Source organism: Silene latifolia, chromosome 1 (assembly GCF_048544455.1).
Source record: "Silene latifolia isolate original U9 population chromosome 1, ASM4854445v1, whole genome shotgun sequence".
Lineage (NCBI taxonomy): Eukaryota > Viridiplantae > Streptophyta > Magnoliopsida > Caryophyllales > Caryophyllaceae > Silene > Silene latifolia.
The window spans coordinates 21458385-21478362 of NC_133526.1; the positions used below are offsets into that span (position 1 = coordinate 21458385).

At 37.9% G+C, this 19978-nt stretch overlaps 1 protein-coding gene across 2 annotated transcripts; it reads left to right on the forward strand.

Moving 5' to 3' along the window:
* Positions 1–14624: 14624 nt before the first annotated feature.
* LOC141601110 (cyclic dof factor 1-like) lies at positions 14625–17421 on the forward strand. 2 transcript variants are annotated; one of them, XM_074421380.1, is made up of 2 exons: positions 14625–14925; positions 15966–17421. In XM_074421380.1, the coding sequence occupies exons 1-2, from the start codon at positions 14824–14826 to the stop codon at positions 17025–17027; spliced, it is 1164 nt and encodes a 387-aa protein (XP_074277481.1). In that variant the 5' UTR covers positions 14625–14823; the 3' UTR covers positions 17028–17421. The 2 variants fall into 2 exon arrangements, with proteins under 2 accessions (XP_074277481.1, XP_074277488.1); XM_074421387.1 differs by having other exon boundaries at positions 14843–14925; positions 15953–17421.
* The last annotated feature ends 2557 nt before the right edge of the window (positions 17422–19978 follow it).

Sequence of the window (19978 nt, forward strand, 5' to 3'; positions counted from 1 at the left end):
CAGTCTTTGAAAGCGGGAAGTACTTCTTATAGAAGGCTAATGCTAAAGATGTCCAATCAGTGACTCCAGCTGCTACCCTATCGAGGTAGCGGTACCAATCTCGCGCCGAATCCTTCAAGGAGTATAAGAACATAAACCCCTTTACTTCATCTTGAGTTACCCCCTCCGGTATAGGTATTGAACAGCAATAGTCCGTGAAAATTTCCATATGCTTCAAGGGGTCCTCATCTGGCAGACCCGCGAACTGATTCCGTTCTACTAAATCAATATAAGAGGAACGAAACTCGAATTTACCGGTAGTAGGGGTAGGTAACTGGCGCCCCTTGGGAAGGTGGTGCTCCTTTGGCTGAAAATTATCGTATATCGTAGCCATAACTTCCAAAGTGAGAGTACTCAAGTCTTCCTCTCAAAAACCTGCCTTCTAACCGTGCAAAAGCAAAACTAGAAGCAAAGGTAAGCAACGGCCTCAAGGAACAAAAGTTCCTTGAGACAAAAAAATAAACTAAAATAAAGCAAACAGAATTACACCGTCTCCCCGGCAACGGCGCCAAAATTTGATACCCGTCGTGAGGTGTCAAAAATAATATTTATAATTTCCAAACTAAAACTATAGCTAGTGATAGTAAGGGTCGAACCACAGAGAGACAAGGTTGATTTTGTTTGCTAATTTTCAGTCTACAAAAGTAACAATTAATTGGGGGTTTTGAAATTGGTTGACTAACTGGCTAATTACTAAAATGAATATTCTTAACAAGATAAAAAGAGGATCGGGAACTTCGGTTCACCATGGCAAATAACAGTCACCAAGCAACAGAGATCTCATAATACGGTCTCAGGGAAGATAAGCTAGTCTTTCGATCAAAGCTCAAATAACCTCACGGTCTAATAATTCCCTAGAATTTATCAAAGCTTTCACTCAAGAGAAATTCTAAATCTAACGATAAATCAATTTACCAATCTTTCAATCTAGCAAAGAAATCTATCAAAAGATAACAAGACCAATACGGAAGAACTCGTGCTACACAACAATTCTAATTTAATACCATGGCTCACCTTATTCCCAATCAAAGGAATTACCTACGCATAATCATAACTACACTAATTGCGAAATTAATAATAAAGAACAAATTTAACATGATGGAATCTAACTAGAACAAAGGAGAGAAATTCAATTGCTGAAATTAATTGATGAAACAAGAATCAAAATAACAAGGAAAAATAAGAAAGAGGAAGAATTGCATAAAAAGCTTACTAATGGAATATCAAGAACAAAGCATTCGAATCAAAGGTTTCCGTCTCAAGCTAGATCTGAAAACTCCGTTTTTTCCAGAATGAAAAGCATAACCTAAAAGTTGCTGCGTTCTACTGATAAAAAGATACCCAAAGTTAATTACAAGTTGGGCTTTTAAAAAGTCTAACACGGAAAAATAATTATCAGCTCGAAATCAGGTCGATCGATCGTCAAGACGGTCGATCGATCAATGTGCTTGAATAAAAGAGCATCTGATTAGCTTGGGTCGATCGATGAACATCATTGTCGATCGACTGAATGTGCTGTGCAGTGGCTCCCTTCTTCCTTCCAATCAACTCTTCACTCCTTTGCACGCATCCCAAGGTGAGTGAATACGACTCTCCTTCTTCTTGGCTTCCTTAAACTTGCTTCCGGAGGACGAACTTGGCTTGATTTAGCTTACTTCCACGCATTCCTACAATAAATCATAGAAAATGCAAAGTAAACCGTTTCGGGGGAAATAGCGGCCTTAAGCTAACAATTATGCATAGAAATACGTGCCAAAACCACAGATAAAGTGTATAGAAAATGCACGTATCAACAACAATGCATGATCTGCTGTATTATCCACCAATATGTCGATATGTGGTAGAGGAAAGTCATCTTTGAGACTATTCTCAAACCTTGTTCAATTTTTACCCTTGGCAACACGTAAGTGTATTACTCCCAAGCGGAGTCGCCAAACTGTGGATGCGGGCCCACGGGGTCGCTTCAGAAAACAAGCTTTTGCATTTGTGGAGTCGCCACCAATTTATTGTGGAAAATTGGAAAACGTTCGAATACTTCGCGTCATGTCAAGACACAAAATAATGACATAGACACTAAGAACTCGTTACCCTTAGCAGTCTATGTCTAGAATGACTCTCGTAGATGCCAATGAACACGGATATTCACAGAGATCTGGAGTAAGGGGTGAGGGTACGTATTAGGAAGTTCTTCTGATCGAACACCTAATCCCGCCCGCCTCGATAGCGGCCTCTACTAATCATTAGGGAAATTATCTATACTTGATATGTTGTCGATTATATGCATGCAATGCAACACCCAATAAATTAATCCTAGCATGTGAGAATTAACTAAGTCGGTAAACATGTAATTTAGCATACAATTATGGCCGGAGTAGGAATTTAGGTTGATTATATGTGAAGACATACAAACAAACGATAAAGAATACAATAAAAATACAATAATTGAAATTACAATAATTACAATGGTTTGATTGATTTATTTACGTCGAAAATACATTTAAAACGGATAATTCGAGAAAAGAAAATGAAAATAAATTAAAGAACAGATTAGTAGGTGATAATATGAGTAATAGTAGATTAATACGTAAACTAATAAACTAGGTCAAAGCAACAACGGAAGTTCAGAGGCAGAACTCAACCCGGAACAGGCGCAGCAGAGCTGCGTCCCTTGCAAGAGGCGTAGTGGTCACTGCGTTTATTCCTGAGGTGAGTTCTGGCTGTGAAGCCGGAACTGCATATCGTTAATGTTCATTGGTGAATTAATGATCGATTATTAATATTTGACTCGGATGGAAGTGATTTAATGGATTATTTACATATGAAAGGGTCATAAAAACGATAAAGGACGGACTCGAATTAATTAGAACAAATTAAAGATTAATTACAAGATTAATTATGAATTAAATTTATCAAAACTAACTAATTAGGTTAATTAATGTTAAACTATTGATGATGATGACGATAAACAGATGAAAATATACCGAAGGTCGAATCCCAGAGACTCGATATGGATGAATCGAATCTCTAAAAGCCGGATTTGATTTAATGACGAAAACCCGCAAATATTAATTACTTGGGATTTAAGTCGGGAATCAAAAGTGATAAATTATTAATGAACTATATACTAAAATTATCATCCGGATGAAATAAGAAATAAACAAGAAAAGATGAAGGAAAGTAGACGAATTGACAGAGGACGAAGGAAGAAGAAGGAAAGCAGGAACTGCGGCAGCCTCAAGAAGAGGCGCAACAAATGCTGCGACCCTTCGAAGAGGCACAGCAGTTGCTGCGTTCCTTCTCGACATCAGTCTCCCGTTAATCCGTAAAAAGTTTTGAATAAAAGGTTTATAAATCGGTTTTAATTATGCTTTCGACGTAAATCTTACAATAATTAGTACAAAAATAAAATACAAATATAAAAGATGGGATTTACACCCTCAGACTTACATGTTTGACGAAACGAGATTAACTAAGTTAATGATTAGTGATTGCTCGACTCGAATGTACGACGAAAGTGCCCTCGTAAGAGGAATTTAAACTAAATTGATTAAGTTGATTGGGTGGAGTTGGTCAAATTGGTCGGTCGTGCAAAACGAGGCTGGTACTCAGAAGGATCCGAGCTTACGTGGTCGAAAGTTCAAGCACGTAGACGCCAATAAGCAAAAAGCACGGTCTTAGAATGCAACGGGAGAAGAGAAGGGCAGAAACTCGCGTGAGAAATTTGAGGAACGAAAGTCCCTATTTATACTAATCACACAGAGGAATTAGGGTTTCGGTAAAACTTTGGAAGTAAATCTCGAAAAGATCTTAAAATACGCAGAGAAGAGCTGGGGAAGAGGCGCAACAACCACTGCGGCTCTTGGAAGAGGCGCAGCAGGTGCTGCGTCCTTTCCTCAGGGGTTTCCTCCTGCGGAAGAAAGATTTTCCGCGTTTCTATTATGGAATTGCGGTTGATCTCAATTTCCTTATTATTTAAAATATAATTTCGGAATATACTTTGCCAAAAGATTAAAAGATTGAAATATGGAATAGAAATATCCGAAACATTCCAGAATATTTTGACTTGGCATTTTAAACGGTTATTAGAAAATGAAGACGGTTTTTGACCCGGGCTCCAAATGTACTCTAATTACTGTCAAAACGACCGTAACGGCGCGTAGATGACGACCAAGGGGTAGACTCAAGTATTTGAGCTATCACTTGACGATAAACTTACGAATTGTCATAAATCGTTCCGTATACCAAACATGCGGCCCAATCATCACCGGGTGGTTTGCGGGAGGTGCACAAATGAGGTATCTACACAAATCAAGGTTCCGTGGGAGAAGTGTTGCCGCCTCAAAAACCAGAGACAACGCGCGAGTGCGCGCGGCGCGAATGGCCCATGTCCACACATCCTATACTAATATACACTACAAAGCCCCTTATTATTACCCCTTAATTACCCCTATTACACATACTAATCACTAATTAATTACCCATAACGAATTCCTCCAAAAGTTAGGGTTTAAAAGACTAGAAAAGGGTAGATCTTTACTTACTAGAGGAAGGAGATAAAGAGGAAGGTGGTAGATGTTCTAATCCAAGCTTGAATATCAAGTAGGAGGTGTTTGTGAGGTTTTAGAGAGAAGGGAGAGAGTTTTGAGAGATAAGGAAGAAGGTGGAAATGATTTTAGGGTTAGGGAAGAAAGGGGATTAATACCGTGTTCTGAAAACAGCGGTTGTCGACCGAGTGCCGAGTCCACTCGATCGAGTGGACTCACTCGGCCGAGTAGCACTCCACTCGGTCGAGTGGACTCACTCGGTCGAGTGTACTCTTCGCTTGACTGAGTGGACCCACTCGATCCGCTGCAACGTCACACGGTCTAGTCCAGGTCTAGTGTAAGGCTATCCTTCCCTTCCGAGTGCTCTCTTATCAGTGTAAAGGTGTAACACCCCTGATACCAAGGTGCCTTACCAGGACCACCCTACCATGAAAGTGTGTTACCATCTCGGTTGCCCGAGGTTAGTACATATCAAAAGCATCTGAACTGAGCACATTTATTAAAGTACTGTAAAGTATAAAGTTTACATCAACCAAATCCAAAAATTGATTCAACTGAATACAACTCCAATGTCTGACAATAAAAGAAATCAAACTAAGACTCAGACGGTGATACTATGACTGGTGATGACAATACTCCCATGACTGTCCCCAAGCTCATCACTAGCAATACCTGTCAAGCCTGCTCACCATCCCCGAATGGATCACCGCAGATTCCACAAACAACAACGGGGTCAGTATTACTCAATCAAAATAAGATAAACAAACGAAGTAATCAACTGATCATCGTACAATCCCAATCTTTCGTACTCACACTGTAACCGACTACACACCGAAGTGTGTAGCCCTGCCAGATTACCCATCGCAACAGGTAATCCTCGCCGCCAGTGGGTGACCGCAGCCGATCCCACCTAGTCCAGCTCCTCAACGAGCGACAAACAATCCATGTCCCTTAATGTGCACATCCCCTCCCGTGGCGGGTTCCATGGAGGGCGAACTAGGGTGTGAAGCCACTCCCGCAAGTGACTCCACCACAATCACAATCACACGACATCACAGCCGTCACAACACCCTCACATCAACATCGTCACAACAATCTCCATACTCCGAAGATCAACAGATAACAATAGTCACACACAAACATGTCTTAACAATGAACAGTAAACTGAGTAGGGAAACCCTACCCTAGCAATCAACAGAAGAATGAACTCGAACAATCAGAAAGGCTCCTCTACGAAGTCTTCTCCTATACAATAATCACATAACACAATTACACATTGCACAACCCCCATATTCCCAATTCCGTAAATGTACACAGTAACCCCAACGAATACGAATAACATAGAAATAGAACTTACCAACAGTAGAATGAGGAATTATACGCAAGAACTCCGAAGATTACACACACAACAATGCTATGGAATGATTAGGAAGTGATTAGGGAGAGATTAGGGTTAACGTAGAAATGATGAAGTTTTGAAAATGATGTTTAGAAACTGACGCGGGATATAAAATAATCTTAAACACTCCCTAATCAAACCGTCAAAATAACACTCGCCAGACCGGATACTCGGTCGAGTAAAGTTATACTCGGCCGAGTATTCACTATACTCGGCCGAGTATTCCTCGCGAACCAAAACAACCCACGACAACAAAGACTACTCGGCCGAGTAAGCTCTACTCGGTCGAGTAGTCACCAAAGAAAATCCGTAGTATTACAGTCTTCCCCCCTTAAAAAGAACTTCGTCCCGAAGTTCACACTCCACTCTAAAACAAGGCACAACACAACGCAACAAGACTATACTAACCACATGTAACAACGCTAAATAACTACACAAGTCACCACAAAATTCACTACCCCGACTCAAAACAAAACAACAAAACAAGACAAAACACGACCGCGACCATCTCCTACCCCCCTAAAAAGACAACGGTTACGTCCCCGTAACCAAACATACCTGATAAAAAAGGGTAGGAAAACGTTCTCGCATAGCTTCCTCGGGTTCCCATGTGGCTTCCTCCACATTATGATTAGACCAAAGGACCTTGAGTAAAACCGTCTCACCATTCCGGGTCTTACGAACTTTGCGATCAAGAATCTCCTTAGAAATCTCGGCGTAGGACAAGGATTCATCAAGCTCGATGTTCTCCATCTCAAGGATATGCGACGGATCGCTCACATACTTCTGAAGTTGAGATACATGAAAAACATTGTGTACCCTATCCAAAGCTGGTGGCAACGCTAACCTGTAAGCTACCTCGCCTACACGGTCCAAAATCTCATAAGGACCTATAAACTTTTGGCTTAGCTTACCTTTCTTCCCAAACCTCATAACACCTCGCATAGGTGACACTTTCAAAAGGACCTTGTCACCTACCGCAAACTCAATGTCCCTGCGATGTAAATTGGCATAGCTCTTCTGACGATCTTGAGCTGCTCTCATCTTTTGCCGAATTAACTGGACTTGCTCAACCATATCATGTACCAGTTGTGGCCCTAATACCACTGTCTCAGAACTATCATCCCAACAAACTGGATTTCGGCACTTCCGGCCATACAGAGCTTCAAAATGTGTCATCCCGATGCTCGTATGATAACTGTTATTGTATGAAAACTCGATCAGATCAAGCCTGTCTTCCCAACTGCCCCCAAACTCCATAACACATGCCCTCAACATGTCCTCTAAGGTCTTGATGGTCCGTTCTGTCTGACCATCGGTTGCCGGATGAAAGGTTGTACTCATCTTCAATGTTGTACCCATCAACTTTTGCAGTTCTTGCCAAAACTTGGATATGAACCTCGCATCACGATCAGAAACGATATCTTTAGGTATACCATGTAACCGAACCACATGCCTCCTGTAACCCAATGCCAGCTGCATCTTAGACCAAGTATCTTTCATGGAAACGAAATGGGCTGACTTGGTTAACTGATCAACAATCACCCAAATCATGTTGTTACCTTGCTGTGACCTAGGCAACCCCACAATGAAGTCCATGGAGATCGACTCCCACTTCCACTCGGGTACTTCCAAAGACTGTATCTTACCTTGTGGTCTCCTTTGTTCACCCTTGACCCTTTGACAGGTCAAACATCTGGCTACAAACTCAGCTACATCTCTCTTCATGTTTGGCCACCAAAAAGTCTTCTTAAGGTCTTTGTAAAGCTTGTCACCACCCGGGGTGAACTGAATAAGGAGTGCAATGAGCCTCCGTCAAGATCACTCTCCGCAACTCTGCATCCTCAGGAACACACCATCTCCCATTAAAACGAACACTCCCATCTGTATGGATAGAATACCTGGAAACCATTCCACTCTCTACCCTTGACTTCCACTCCTGAATCTTAGGATCAAGCTCTTGCTTACTCTTGATGTTCTCATACAACTCTGGCTCGATCGTCAAATCCCCGATGGTATCTCCCTTTCGTCTCATAAAGATCCCCATCCTAGACATCTCATCCCTCAACTTCAGCAAAGACATGGCTGTACATAGCGAATGAACGCTCTTCCTACTCAGTGCATCTGCAACAACATTAGCCTTACCCTCGTGATAGATGATCTCCATATCGTAATCTCCGATCAGCTCCATCCACCGTCTATGTCGCATGTTAAGCTCATTCTGAGTGTAGATATATTTTAGACTCTTATGATCAGAGAACACCTTAAAAGTTGCTCCATAAAGGTAGTGCCTCCAAATCTTAAGAGCGAAAACAATCGCACCTACTCCGGGTCATGAGTAGGGTAGTTCTCCTCATATTGCTTCAACTGCCTCGAAGCATAAGCTATGACTTTCCCTTCCTGCATCAAAACACAACCAAGACCATTCTTTGAAGCATCGGTATATACCTCAAAGTTCTCACATCCCTCTGGCAAGGCTAGGATAGGGGCTGTGGTCAAGCGTTCCTTTAAGGTCTGAAACGCCGTTCACAACTCTCATCCCAAACAAATCTGACTTCCTTCCTCATCAAAGATTTACACTCGCCAGACCGGATACTCGTTCGAGTAAAGTTATACTCGGCCGAGTATTCTCTACTCGGTCGAGTATTCACTATACTCGGCCGAGTATTCCTCGGCAGAACCAAAACAACCCACGACAACAACACTACTCGGCCGAGTAGGCTTTACTCGGTCGAGTAGTCACCAAAGAAAATCCGTAGTATTACAAAAGGTCCTCTCACGCGTCCCAAGGTCTAAGTACGGATCCACAAAGGCCGGGTATTACACTTTCATATTTAGAAAAAGATTCGAGAAACTTTTTGCAGAAGAAAAGACAAGAAAAATTGGCCGGACCAGATTCCATTGCTATGTATCAATACTTTATGAAGTCCATGAAGGAGTCTGACAAATTTTTTTCATGTTATATTTGGAACATGACGGCCGTTTTCGCAATGTAATGTGGGTGGATGCTAGGAGTAGAGCGGCTTACAAAGATTTTTGTGATGTCGTTGGACTTGATACTACATATCTGAATAACAAGTACGATATGCCATCCGCTCATTTTATAGGGATAAATCACCATGGTCAAACTATACTTTTAGGTTGTGCACTATTCTCTAGAGAGGATACAGAGTCCTTTAGGTGGCTGCTCAGAACTTGGGTAGATTGCATGGGTGTCGCACCTAGAGCCATTATCACTGATCAGAGTATCCCTATACCGAAAGCCGTTGAGTTGGAAATGCCAAATACTAGGCATAGGTGGTGTCTTTGGCATATTATGGAGAAACAACACAAAAAATTGAAAAATTATAAGGACTTTGAGAAGATTATGGCTGCATATGTCTACTACTCAAGGAAATGAAAGCGTTAATGCTTTTTTCAAGCATAACGTTAATAGCAAGACATCACTGAAACAATTTGTGCTCAAGTACGATCTTGCTCTCGGTGCAAAGTGTGACAAGGAGAGGCTTTCAGATCATCAGTCAAAAAACACCACATACAAAATTGTAACCAAATCTGCCGCCGAAAGAGTTTTCCAACCGATTTACACGCACTACGCATTCCAAAGGGTGGTGTAAGAGGTGACAAATTGCATGTATACCACTCCTAGTATCTTTGCGGGTGAGGAAGACTATAGCGAGTACAAGGTGGAGGATACTCGTGAATTTGGGGACTTAGCCATAGAGAAGAGAGTTGAGTACATGGTCAGGTTAGACAAGGGGACTAATCATGTTCAGTGTAGTTGCAAGTTATTTGAAATGAGCCAAGTACATGGTCAGGTTATACATGCTTCTTCAGTCTCGGACATTTGTTTGCCTAGATTAAAATATCTGTCTCATAGAATATACTACCTCCATATTGGTCATTTGTTTACTTATTCCATTTTTTTGTGTCTCAATGAATTGTTATCTTTCTATTTTAGGAATGTATTTGTTTGAATATACGCAATCAACTTGGTCTACCTATTATCTAATAATTGGCCCCCTCCTCAAGGTAAACAAATGACCGGGACGGAGGGAGTAATACATAAACAAATGACCTACAAGATAGAGTATGCTTTAATTCTTTTGTTTTTGGACCTCTTCTATAAAACAATGAGACACTTAGATAAAATATCGGTTTTCGTTACTTAAATACGTAAAAAGCCTTATTAATATCCAAATCAATCAATATATATAACTAAAAGAGGCTCTTTTTTCTAATTATACTATTAGCATTAGAATTAGGAGATAATTAATTATTTATAATTTTTCTGTTATAATTAGGAATAAATTTTTTCTATTAGAAATGAGAATTAATTAATTATTTTACAATTTTCCTATTATAAATAGGAAATAAATTAACAATTTATTAAGGCTTTTTTTCTAATTATACTATTAGAATTAGGAGATAATAATTATTTAAAAATTTTATATTATAATTAGGAATATGATTTTCCTATTAGAAATGAGAATTAATTAATTATTTTACAATTTTATTATTAGAAACAGGAAATAAATTAATTATCTACAATTTATTAATATTAAAAAATTATTCATTAAGATTTGTACACTTTTTATTAAATTAGAAGGAAAAAAAACCTTTGATATATTTATAATATCCAATTTTATAACAACTTCCGATTAAAAAAATGAGGTATTATGAGGCTAAAAGGCCCTAAGCCGAACTGGGTTGTGACAAATGTGCATCCATAATACGTACTACATGTAATTTATTCATGTAAAGAGTAAAATGAGTGCTGAAATATGGCCCTACGTCTTTTATTATTGCTAATGTCATAGTTAATTATAAGTAATACGAAGTTTATTTTTCAAATGTCATATGTATTTCTCCTACTAATTTTAAAGTTACTTCCCTCACAACGCACTTCAAATATATTTGCGATCGAAATATAATATTATGACAAATGAGTAAATGTTTTGAAAAAACTTTATTGTGCGATTGCTTTACAATTTAAAGAAAAAATGGTACCACGAGTAATAAAATAGATTTGATTGAGGCTTAAAGGTAAATTAGATACACTTATTATGGAAATATGTATAAGGTTAAGATTCAATTCAATCAACGATCAACATTAAAAAAAAGTCATGAAAAACACATGGAAGTGTAAGAGTAGTCTTTTCCTAACATAGTGAAGACCGTCTCTCTCAAGCTTTTCTTCTGACAAATTTACATGCATAAAAAAACTTAACTATTCAATTATTTGGAGCAAACTAATTATTGTTGATGCTATATATTTTTGTGTGTGTAAATTGAGTACATCATCACTATAATTTAGGGAGAGATATGAATTGGGGAAGGGTAAGATATATTCGTCATGCATAATACGATACTTTAACCACCTTTAGGCAAAAATATAAAAATAAATGAAAAAATTTAAACCTAAAAGGGGGTCACGTACTTGCCAAATCTTCTATAGTTCTCTACCGCATTAATATTCTCATGAAGTTTATGACATTTATTTCATATTAACAAAAAAAATGATCATACTGCTTCGTACAATTTGTGATTTATAGCTTTTAGCTAACTTATTTGAACTTGCTTATATTTATATATTTTAAATGAAGAATATTAATTATAAATATGATAAAGATAAAGTTTGATCTGTAATTTTCTCAGAGATAAAAAAACTAAATTTTTATTTTCTTATAATATACTAATTAAAGGTCATAATGTAAAACAGAAAATTACACCACAATCTACTATTTCAATATGTCGATGATCAATACTCAAAATAACACATTTGTTATTTAAATAGTGTAAAAACTCTCAAAATGCTAAAAAAAAATGTTCAATCTGTCGTTATCAAACAAAACCTAAGTTTCTGCATTTTTTTTTGTCATGTTCAACTTAATCTTTACGGAATGTAAAAATGATGAAGTTCGGAAAGTAGCATTTAGTTTTCTGTTAGTTAGATGGACTTTTCAAGAGAGAGATGAAAGCTTTGCATTTTAGACCGTTTTATGTGTGAACCAAAGGGATTAAGAAGTGGGCTAAAGGTTGTTTCGAGTGGGAATGAGGTTGATTGCGACGAGTTGGTTGACTAAAGTTTTTCCTTACTAGATTTAGAAAGGGGATAATAATTATGAGATAATAAAATTTGAACAAAAAAGGACAATAAAAATAGATGGAGGTAGTAAGATTTATATATGCAAAATGTAATAAATATCAAAGTTTGTGTATATATATAATATTCAAACTTATTCAGTTTACAAACATAGTATCCAAACACTTTGTTTGAGTATTTGGAATGAAGGTGGAGGAGGGGATGAGAAAAAGACTAGGAAGGGAAAGAGATAGAGATAAGAGGGAAGATTGATTCTTAAACTTTTCTTTGTTGAAAGAGAAATAAATTGTCTTCGATAAAGGAGACGAGAATCCATATATATCATCTGGAGTAAAGATTGGTGTTTCATGGATGTGAATGTGATTTATGACTTCTTAACTAGATGTAAAATGTAGCAGAAAGGTAGTGATAGTGGTAGTGGATTGTAGGTTGTTTCAAGTAGTAAGAACTAATCACAGTGACTGATATTTTATTTTGCGGAAAAATTAGTGGGGTGGAGGGAGGGTGCATTTGTGGAAGGGTGATGAATTTAACGAGGATAGTGATAATAAATAAGGTTATTTATCAGCAAAATATCGCTTGCATTAAAACATATAGGTAACATGAATAATAACAAGAAATCTCAAAAGATCATACTGATAAACTTAATCTTGACCCCATCAATCCAAATTAAATTAAAATCTTAATTCTAACAACATTGTCGAGAGCAAGGGTTAGTTTCCATTGGATTGTGGATTTTTCTAGAAGTAGGGGTTTAATTTTTCACTTGGTTGGATAAATTTGAGAGAAGTTTCGAAGACAAGGATTGATCTTTCAAGGGATGAGATTGTTTTAGATCATGTGTGTGAATAGAGAAGAAAAATAGGGGTCTGCGTGAAGGATTTTGTTTCAAATGAGAAGATTGGAGGCCAGACTATTGTTATAGGGGGTGTCATAAGTAGCCCCAACCATGTAGTATTGCGTTGGAATTTGGTTCACACTCAAAGGTACGTATATATTTTGACCGGGAGATATAACATTTAACTACCTGTAAATGTTTTTACGTAACTACCATTTGACCCAACAATGATTATTGTTTTCCTTAACCAATTGAAAAACAAACAGGTATTATTGAACAAAATTTAAAAACTCTCAGTCCCAAGTATCATATATACAAATTTCATATTGGTTTTATTTTCTTAAAAAAAAAAAAAAAAAAAAACATTGTCGAGAGCAAGGGTTAGTTTACATTGGATGGTGGATTTTTCTAGAAGTAGGTGTTTAGTTTTTCACCTGGTTGGATAAATTTGAGATAAGTTTCGGAGACAAAGATCGATCTTTCAAGGGATGAGATTGTTTTAGATCATGTGTGTGAATAAGGAAGAAAAATAAGGGTTTGCGTGAAAGATTTTGTTTCAAATGAGAAGATGGGGGGCCAAGACTATTGCTATAGGAGGGGGTCATAAGCAGCCCTAGCCATGTAGTATTGCGTCAGAATTTGGTTCACATTCAAACATACTTCTATAATTTGACCGGGAGATATAACATTCTAACTACCTCTAAATGTTTTTACATAATTACAATTTGATCAAGCAATGATTAAATTATGGTTGTTATTCGAAAGAATGAGATTTTTTGCATCATTGAGTTGATTATACAGAGTATATATTATTGTTTTCCTTGACCAATTGAAAAACAAACAGATATTAATGAACAAATTCTAAAAACTATCAGTCCAAGTATCATATATATAAACTTCATATTGGTTTTATTTTCCTAAAAAAAGTATTTTATTAATCAACCACTCTTTTATTCTTATGTCAATATTATGTTAACGGTAATTACTTGTTGATCATACAACATACATAAAATCTTAGACATGAACGATGTACTATATGTTTATATTCCATTTTATTGTGAAATTTATCACATATAATATCCTCGCAACGCTAAAAAAAAAAAAAATGTTTTCTTAAGTCTCGAACCTCCGTCTATTCACTAGCTCACATAAGCAGGTACTACCAAAATAGCAAAGGGGATTTGTATGCTACAAATTGAATTATTTATTATTCATTTCTAAAGTTGAATCATGGTCAACGATTAGGAAAAATAATTGGTGATGAACATGATCCACACTTCCACCAATAACGCACAAAAATGACGCTAAAATCTTTCCTTTTGTTTTAGTTTTATTATTATTCCTTATTGTTAAATTCCTAAACTACCATTTTATAATAATAAGTTTGAAATTTCAATTTTAATAGAGGAAAAGCAAAATACATATAAATTACAATAATGGTGTCATTCACTTTGAGTAACTCTCGCCATCTCATTTTCCATTTTTTTTTCTTTTGATAAAGCGAAAAAAACAGAGCAAAGAATCAAAACTAAAAAGGTCAATTTTATCCAACTCACCCAATGACCCACTGCCACGTGTACATAATTAAATAGGAAAAAAAGACTTTTCAAAAGCATCCAAAATAAAATAGTCCAAAAAAATACCAAACAAAAAGGTAGTATCTAAATTTGTGGCTGAGAAATGTTACGAAACTGACGTGGCAATTTATTTAGATTTTCTTTAATTAAAAACATCAAATACTTTAATTACTCAAGCCATGATATTCTACTCTTCAGAACTGTCAAACACAAACTTCTTTCTCTCTCTACCAAACGACGAACCTTAACATATTAAACGACATCCTTCCTCTCTTTATTTTACGAGTTCGTTAGTTTTGAGGCGCCAAAAAAGGAAAAAAATGAATTTGGATCCTGCAATTACTTTGTTTGGGCATAGAATTCAAGTTGAAGATTCTCCTTGTGATAATTATAATGAGCACCATGGAATTCAAGTTGTTAAGGTACGTGTTCATCTCGATTATTTGCTTACTTTGAATTAAATTCCTTGTCATAACGAATCAGCTACTTAATTTTGTATATAGGTCATTAGGAGTCAAATTGAGTTTTTGATTAGTCATTTGTTGGAATTGAAATAAAAATAGTGGTTCAGTGACGGAGTTAGAATTTGAAGTTTAGATAGACGAATTAATTAATACTCGTATTATAGTAGTATAAGTAAGTTGTATATTTTTCATTGCTTATGAATTTTAAGATGATCCATAATAAAATGGCGAAAATTAGATCGATCGGCCGTATTTTGTCAACGGAAGCGCAAACAGTTTAGTGAGTCATACAAAGTTCCTAATATTATTATGAATTATGATCAATTGATTCCTGGAGATAACAAAAAGAGAGGCCACGTCACGAGTCACGACCTCCGATTCGATTAATCACTATTTAACCAAGTTTATGTACTGAAATGTATATGAACTTAAATGGTCAGTCGGGTCGATCCCAATTTTGACATAGAGAAATCCGCTGTTATGGTCTTACCTACAGCAAGTGGATTATACATCCGATGTACTACCACTAATTATATAGTTTCTGAGAATTATAATAAAAATTTTGAGTTTTGTTTCAAAAATTATGAGTTTTACTATAAAGTTTTTGAGTTATTCACTCAAACATTAAACTCAAAAACATTTCATATAAACTTAGTTAAATTTGAGTTTTGATAGGAAAAAAATTAAAATCTAACTTATAAACTTTAATAAGCTCAGAAAAAATTGACATATGCTAAAAAAAAAATAAAGTTTGAGTTAATAAGCTAGAAAAAATACACATTATGCTCAAAAACTATAGAGTCTGAAATACATCTGATGTATGCTCAACTGAGGTAATAAGCTAGAAGATATTTGATTTGGTTATTAGTCCCTCAGACTCAATAGGTTCTTTGAATTTTTATTCTCTCGTGAGGAATATTTTAATAAAACGTAAAGAATTTGTTCAGTTAGAGGGTTTACTTACTAGTATCAGGACACTTATCAGTTGTGTATTTCAGGAAGTAACAGAAGAGGAACCAATGGAGAATGATGAACCGGATAATTCAACAGAAGACGTCATGGATGAATCCATAAATACACCAGAACTGACAAAAACTACTGATGATAGCGAGAAAGTAATCGAAAGTAAGAAGGATTCCGATCCTGAGAAGGATGAGAAAGAATCGAGTGAGACAAAGGAACAGCTGAAGAAGCCAGACAAGATACTCCCATGTCCTAGGTGTAAAAGCATGGACACTAAATTCTGCTATTACAACAACTACAACGTTAATCAGCCTCGACATTTTTGTAAGGCTTGTCAGAGGTACTGGACTGCTGGTGGGACAATGAGAAATGTTCCTGTTGGAGCTGGCAGACGAAAGAGCAAGAATTCTGCTGCGAGGTTCTGTCAGATTACTGTGTCTGAGGATGGAGTGCATCGCCCTGGGATAAAGACGTTGTCATTTGGGCCGGACAATCAGGGTGTGGAAAATATGGATGATCGTTCGAGTGGTTCGACTGTCACAGCACTGTCGATGGAAGAACAATCAAAGAAAACCCGATCAGAAGCAAATCCACATTTTAACGGGTTTGCCAATCCAATGCAATGCTTTCAGGGGCCGCCTTACATGTGGCACCCTGCAGTACCATTTTGCCCCACAATTTATCCCATGCCAATTTTCCATCATCCCTATTGGAATGGATCTCCGGTTCCTTGGAATGTTCCATGGGTACCCAACCTGAGCAGCCCTACAGCCCCTACTCTAGGGAAGCATACGAGGGACGGAGAAATTATAACTCCGAGTATGAATACCAGCAGCTCCAGTAGCACCAGCACCAATACAATTCTTACACCAAAGACGTTGAGGATCGATGACCCTAACGAGGCAGCTAAAAGCTCTATATGGACGACACTCGGGATTAGGAAGGATAAAGGTGATTGTATAAGCAAAGGATTTTTCAACAGCCTTCAGTCTAAGGAGGTAGACAAGAAGAAAGACGGTGAAGTAGAAGTGAGTGCAGCATTCAAGGCTAACCCTGTAGCTTTGTGTAGATCAGTCGACTTCCAAGAGAGAGCTTGATGTTTGAAGTTCACCTGTTACTTGTATATGAGGCTCTGCACATTTGGCGTTTGAGCCTATTTTAGTTTAGGATAGTTGAGGAGCAAACGCATCATCAATTACCTCCTCCGTTCCAATCATTTGTTACCCTTACAAAGAATAAAAAGGTAAACAAATGTTTGAGACGGAGGAAATATCTTGTAGCATATTCAAATCAGCGTTTTTTTTATCCTTTTTAAATTACGGAGTACCTTTTTTCATCCTTATGTTCTTAACCCGTGATTTTGTACATAGTAATATAGATAGGTGAAATAAGCACGATATATACTTGTATTTAGGTGTGTCTTTGTAATGTAAGGACTACGGAATGGTAGGAAATAAGTATTCGATTTAGCTTTGGATTGTATTGGAGCAATTACCATTCTATCGAAATTCAACACTTGACGGTCTTCATCTAACTTGTCGCTAACATGTTAAACCGCAAAACTACAATCAACTCCGATTCAGAAATACACCATCTATAACTATCTAATCTCTTGATCATTTACACATTTTTGATACATTAACAATCTCTATCTGAATTCAGCAAGTCTTGTTTGTGACAGTCACAAGCTCATGACGTCTCACAAGTCATAACCCTCTTTTCCTTTTAACATTATTTAAACCGATTGTGAATGCCATCGTAACTGGCCAATATCCAAATCATATGGTATGTAATTGTGACCCTACATGGTCATCAACTAGACAACTAAGAACCAATACTACAAAAAGATATTATATGTAAACAAATCAAGGCCACAAAATGCATCACAAAATGGGTCCCCAAGCACATAACTTATTCATAAGTGCTTGGCTTTTTAGGCTTTCTTTCACTTTCTTCTTTCTTTATAAACTTTTTCATACCTTTACATGAAGAAAATTGTGCCCCTTTCACTATCATGAATTAATCACTTAGGTCCACTTTATTTTGGATGTTATCGTTTACTTTAAGGCTTGTGGATGAGTATTCAAAACTAAAATTGCAAAATATCTACTCTTTAAGTAGACCGGTTTATGTGAACATCATAAGTCCATATATAGGCCAACAATAGCCACCCTTTGGCCGTTAATGTTCATATCACTTGTCCTAAATTAGAGCGGATAAGTTAGTTGTTGGCGACTCGATATTGTTCGACCCGGGTCGGGTCATTTCCGGCTCTGCTAGGATTGGAGTTAAATCCAGTCGATTCAGGTGATTTCGGGTACAGGTCATTTTCGGGTATATTATTATCAAGTTCTTTATAGATAAATGACAGTTTCCAACAATAAACATTTGAGTCGAAGTTATATTGGTTTGGCTGAATTCGGGTTACGGGACATGTTCGGGTTCTCGGTTCGATATCAGGTCGGATAGGGATCAAGTTATTTGGCTCGAATCAATTTTGTCAGTTCTAGATGTTGTTTAGAGTTTGGATTAGAACGAGGTGATTAAATGCGAGTTCCACTAAACATGAGTTGGATACGTGTATAGTGGTCCAAGGACAACCGAGTTGGCGAGTTTGAGAAGGGTTAGCAAATTAGCCAATGTACTTGGTAGTAGACCTGGCAAAAGCAACCCGATCCGATTGACCCGATCCGAGACCCGAATTGACCCGAACTGCATCACTCGAATGTGACCCGAAAACCCGAATTGACCCGACCCGAACATGACCCGAGCTTCCTTGACCCGTAACTTACCCGACCCGAAAACGACCCGATCCGAAACCACCAAACCCGAAAATGACCCGACAAAATAAAACTCTAATTTAACCGAAAAGACTTGAAATGACAATTTCTCTATTATTCATTGACCCGAAACAACTCAACTCGCTTGACCCGAAACAGACCCGACCAACAAACCCGAAATAGACCCGAAACCCGAAATGACCCGTCCCGACCCGGATTAACCCGAAATCAATGAGAGAACCGAACTGACTCGACCCAAATTGGCCCGACCCGAACCCGACCCGTTGAGCCAGGTGTTGGTAGACATGTTTTGGGCTGAGTCAAACTCACTGAATGAAAAAAAGAGTACAAGACTAAGTGTCACGGTCCGCTACTTTTGCCGGACCGTGGCGCGCACCCTTGCCCGTCTCAAGGCAAGATGCAAGCGACAAGGATCTTCGTACTAGTGAGGGATCGCCCACTAGCACGATACTCGGGTCTCGGGTCGGTGTGTGTCGGGAATCCTAGTCACGATTATCAAGTCCTAAGACACGAAAGCAATAAAAGTAAGCAATACGATTATTGAAAGCAAGCAACAAGCAACAACAAGCTTTTGGATGAGAAGCGGTTTTTCATTGACTAGCACCTCTCATAGAGGCAAATTTGATAGTTTGGTCCTGGTAGCAGGAAACATTGAATTTACAAGTTTAGTGTAGAATATCGATTTACCTATTTATGGAAACCTATTCTAAAACTACTAAGAAAATAATTACTACAAATGTACAAGGAAAATGAAATTACATAAGCAAAAATAAATCTAAGGGTTCGAAGTGTGCGGATCGTCACACTCTCCCCCACCTAATCTGCTTGCGCCCCTCGCAACACAAAAATCTCGAACGGCGCTTCAAAGGAGACATCCTCGGTGAGTCAGTGGCCGTCCATGCTGCATTGTGGTTTGGCTTTCTCTTGAGTCCGGCTTGTAGATACTTCTCGGTCCACACCATGATCGGATTCATCGTCCCTTCAAGAATAGAGTGCATTTCCTTGACGACGAGACTCCCGAACATCATGTCCTCCAAGTTTATCACTCGCCTCTGATCATTCTGGAAAGTCCAAGTCCTCGTTGCTCGAGCGGAAATTTTACGAGATCGTTCAAGGTGCTCGCTCCATCGCACCTTCACCTTGTCCATCACCACTTCAGTACTTGCATTCAAGGGAATGTGAGATCTCCAGGACGCCGAATCAGCATTTCGGCGCGACCCCCTGATGGTACGAGGCCTTCTCTCTTA

Excerpts from the sequence above, each read along its gene's own strand:
- LOC141601110 (XM_074421380.1), top strand. The coding sequence starts at position 14,824 with ATGAATTTGGATCCTGCAATTACTTTGTTTGGGCATAGAATTCAAGTT. Across the intron at positions 14,926-15,965 it reads ATGGAATTCAAGTTGTTAAG|GAAGTAACAGAAGAGGAACC; the intron begins GTACGTGTTCAT and ends TGTGTATTTCAG.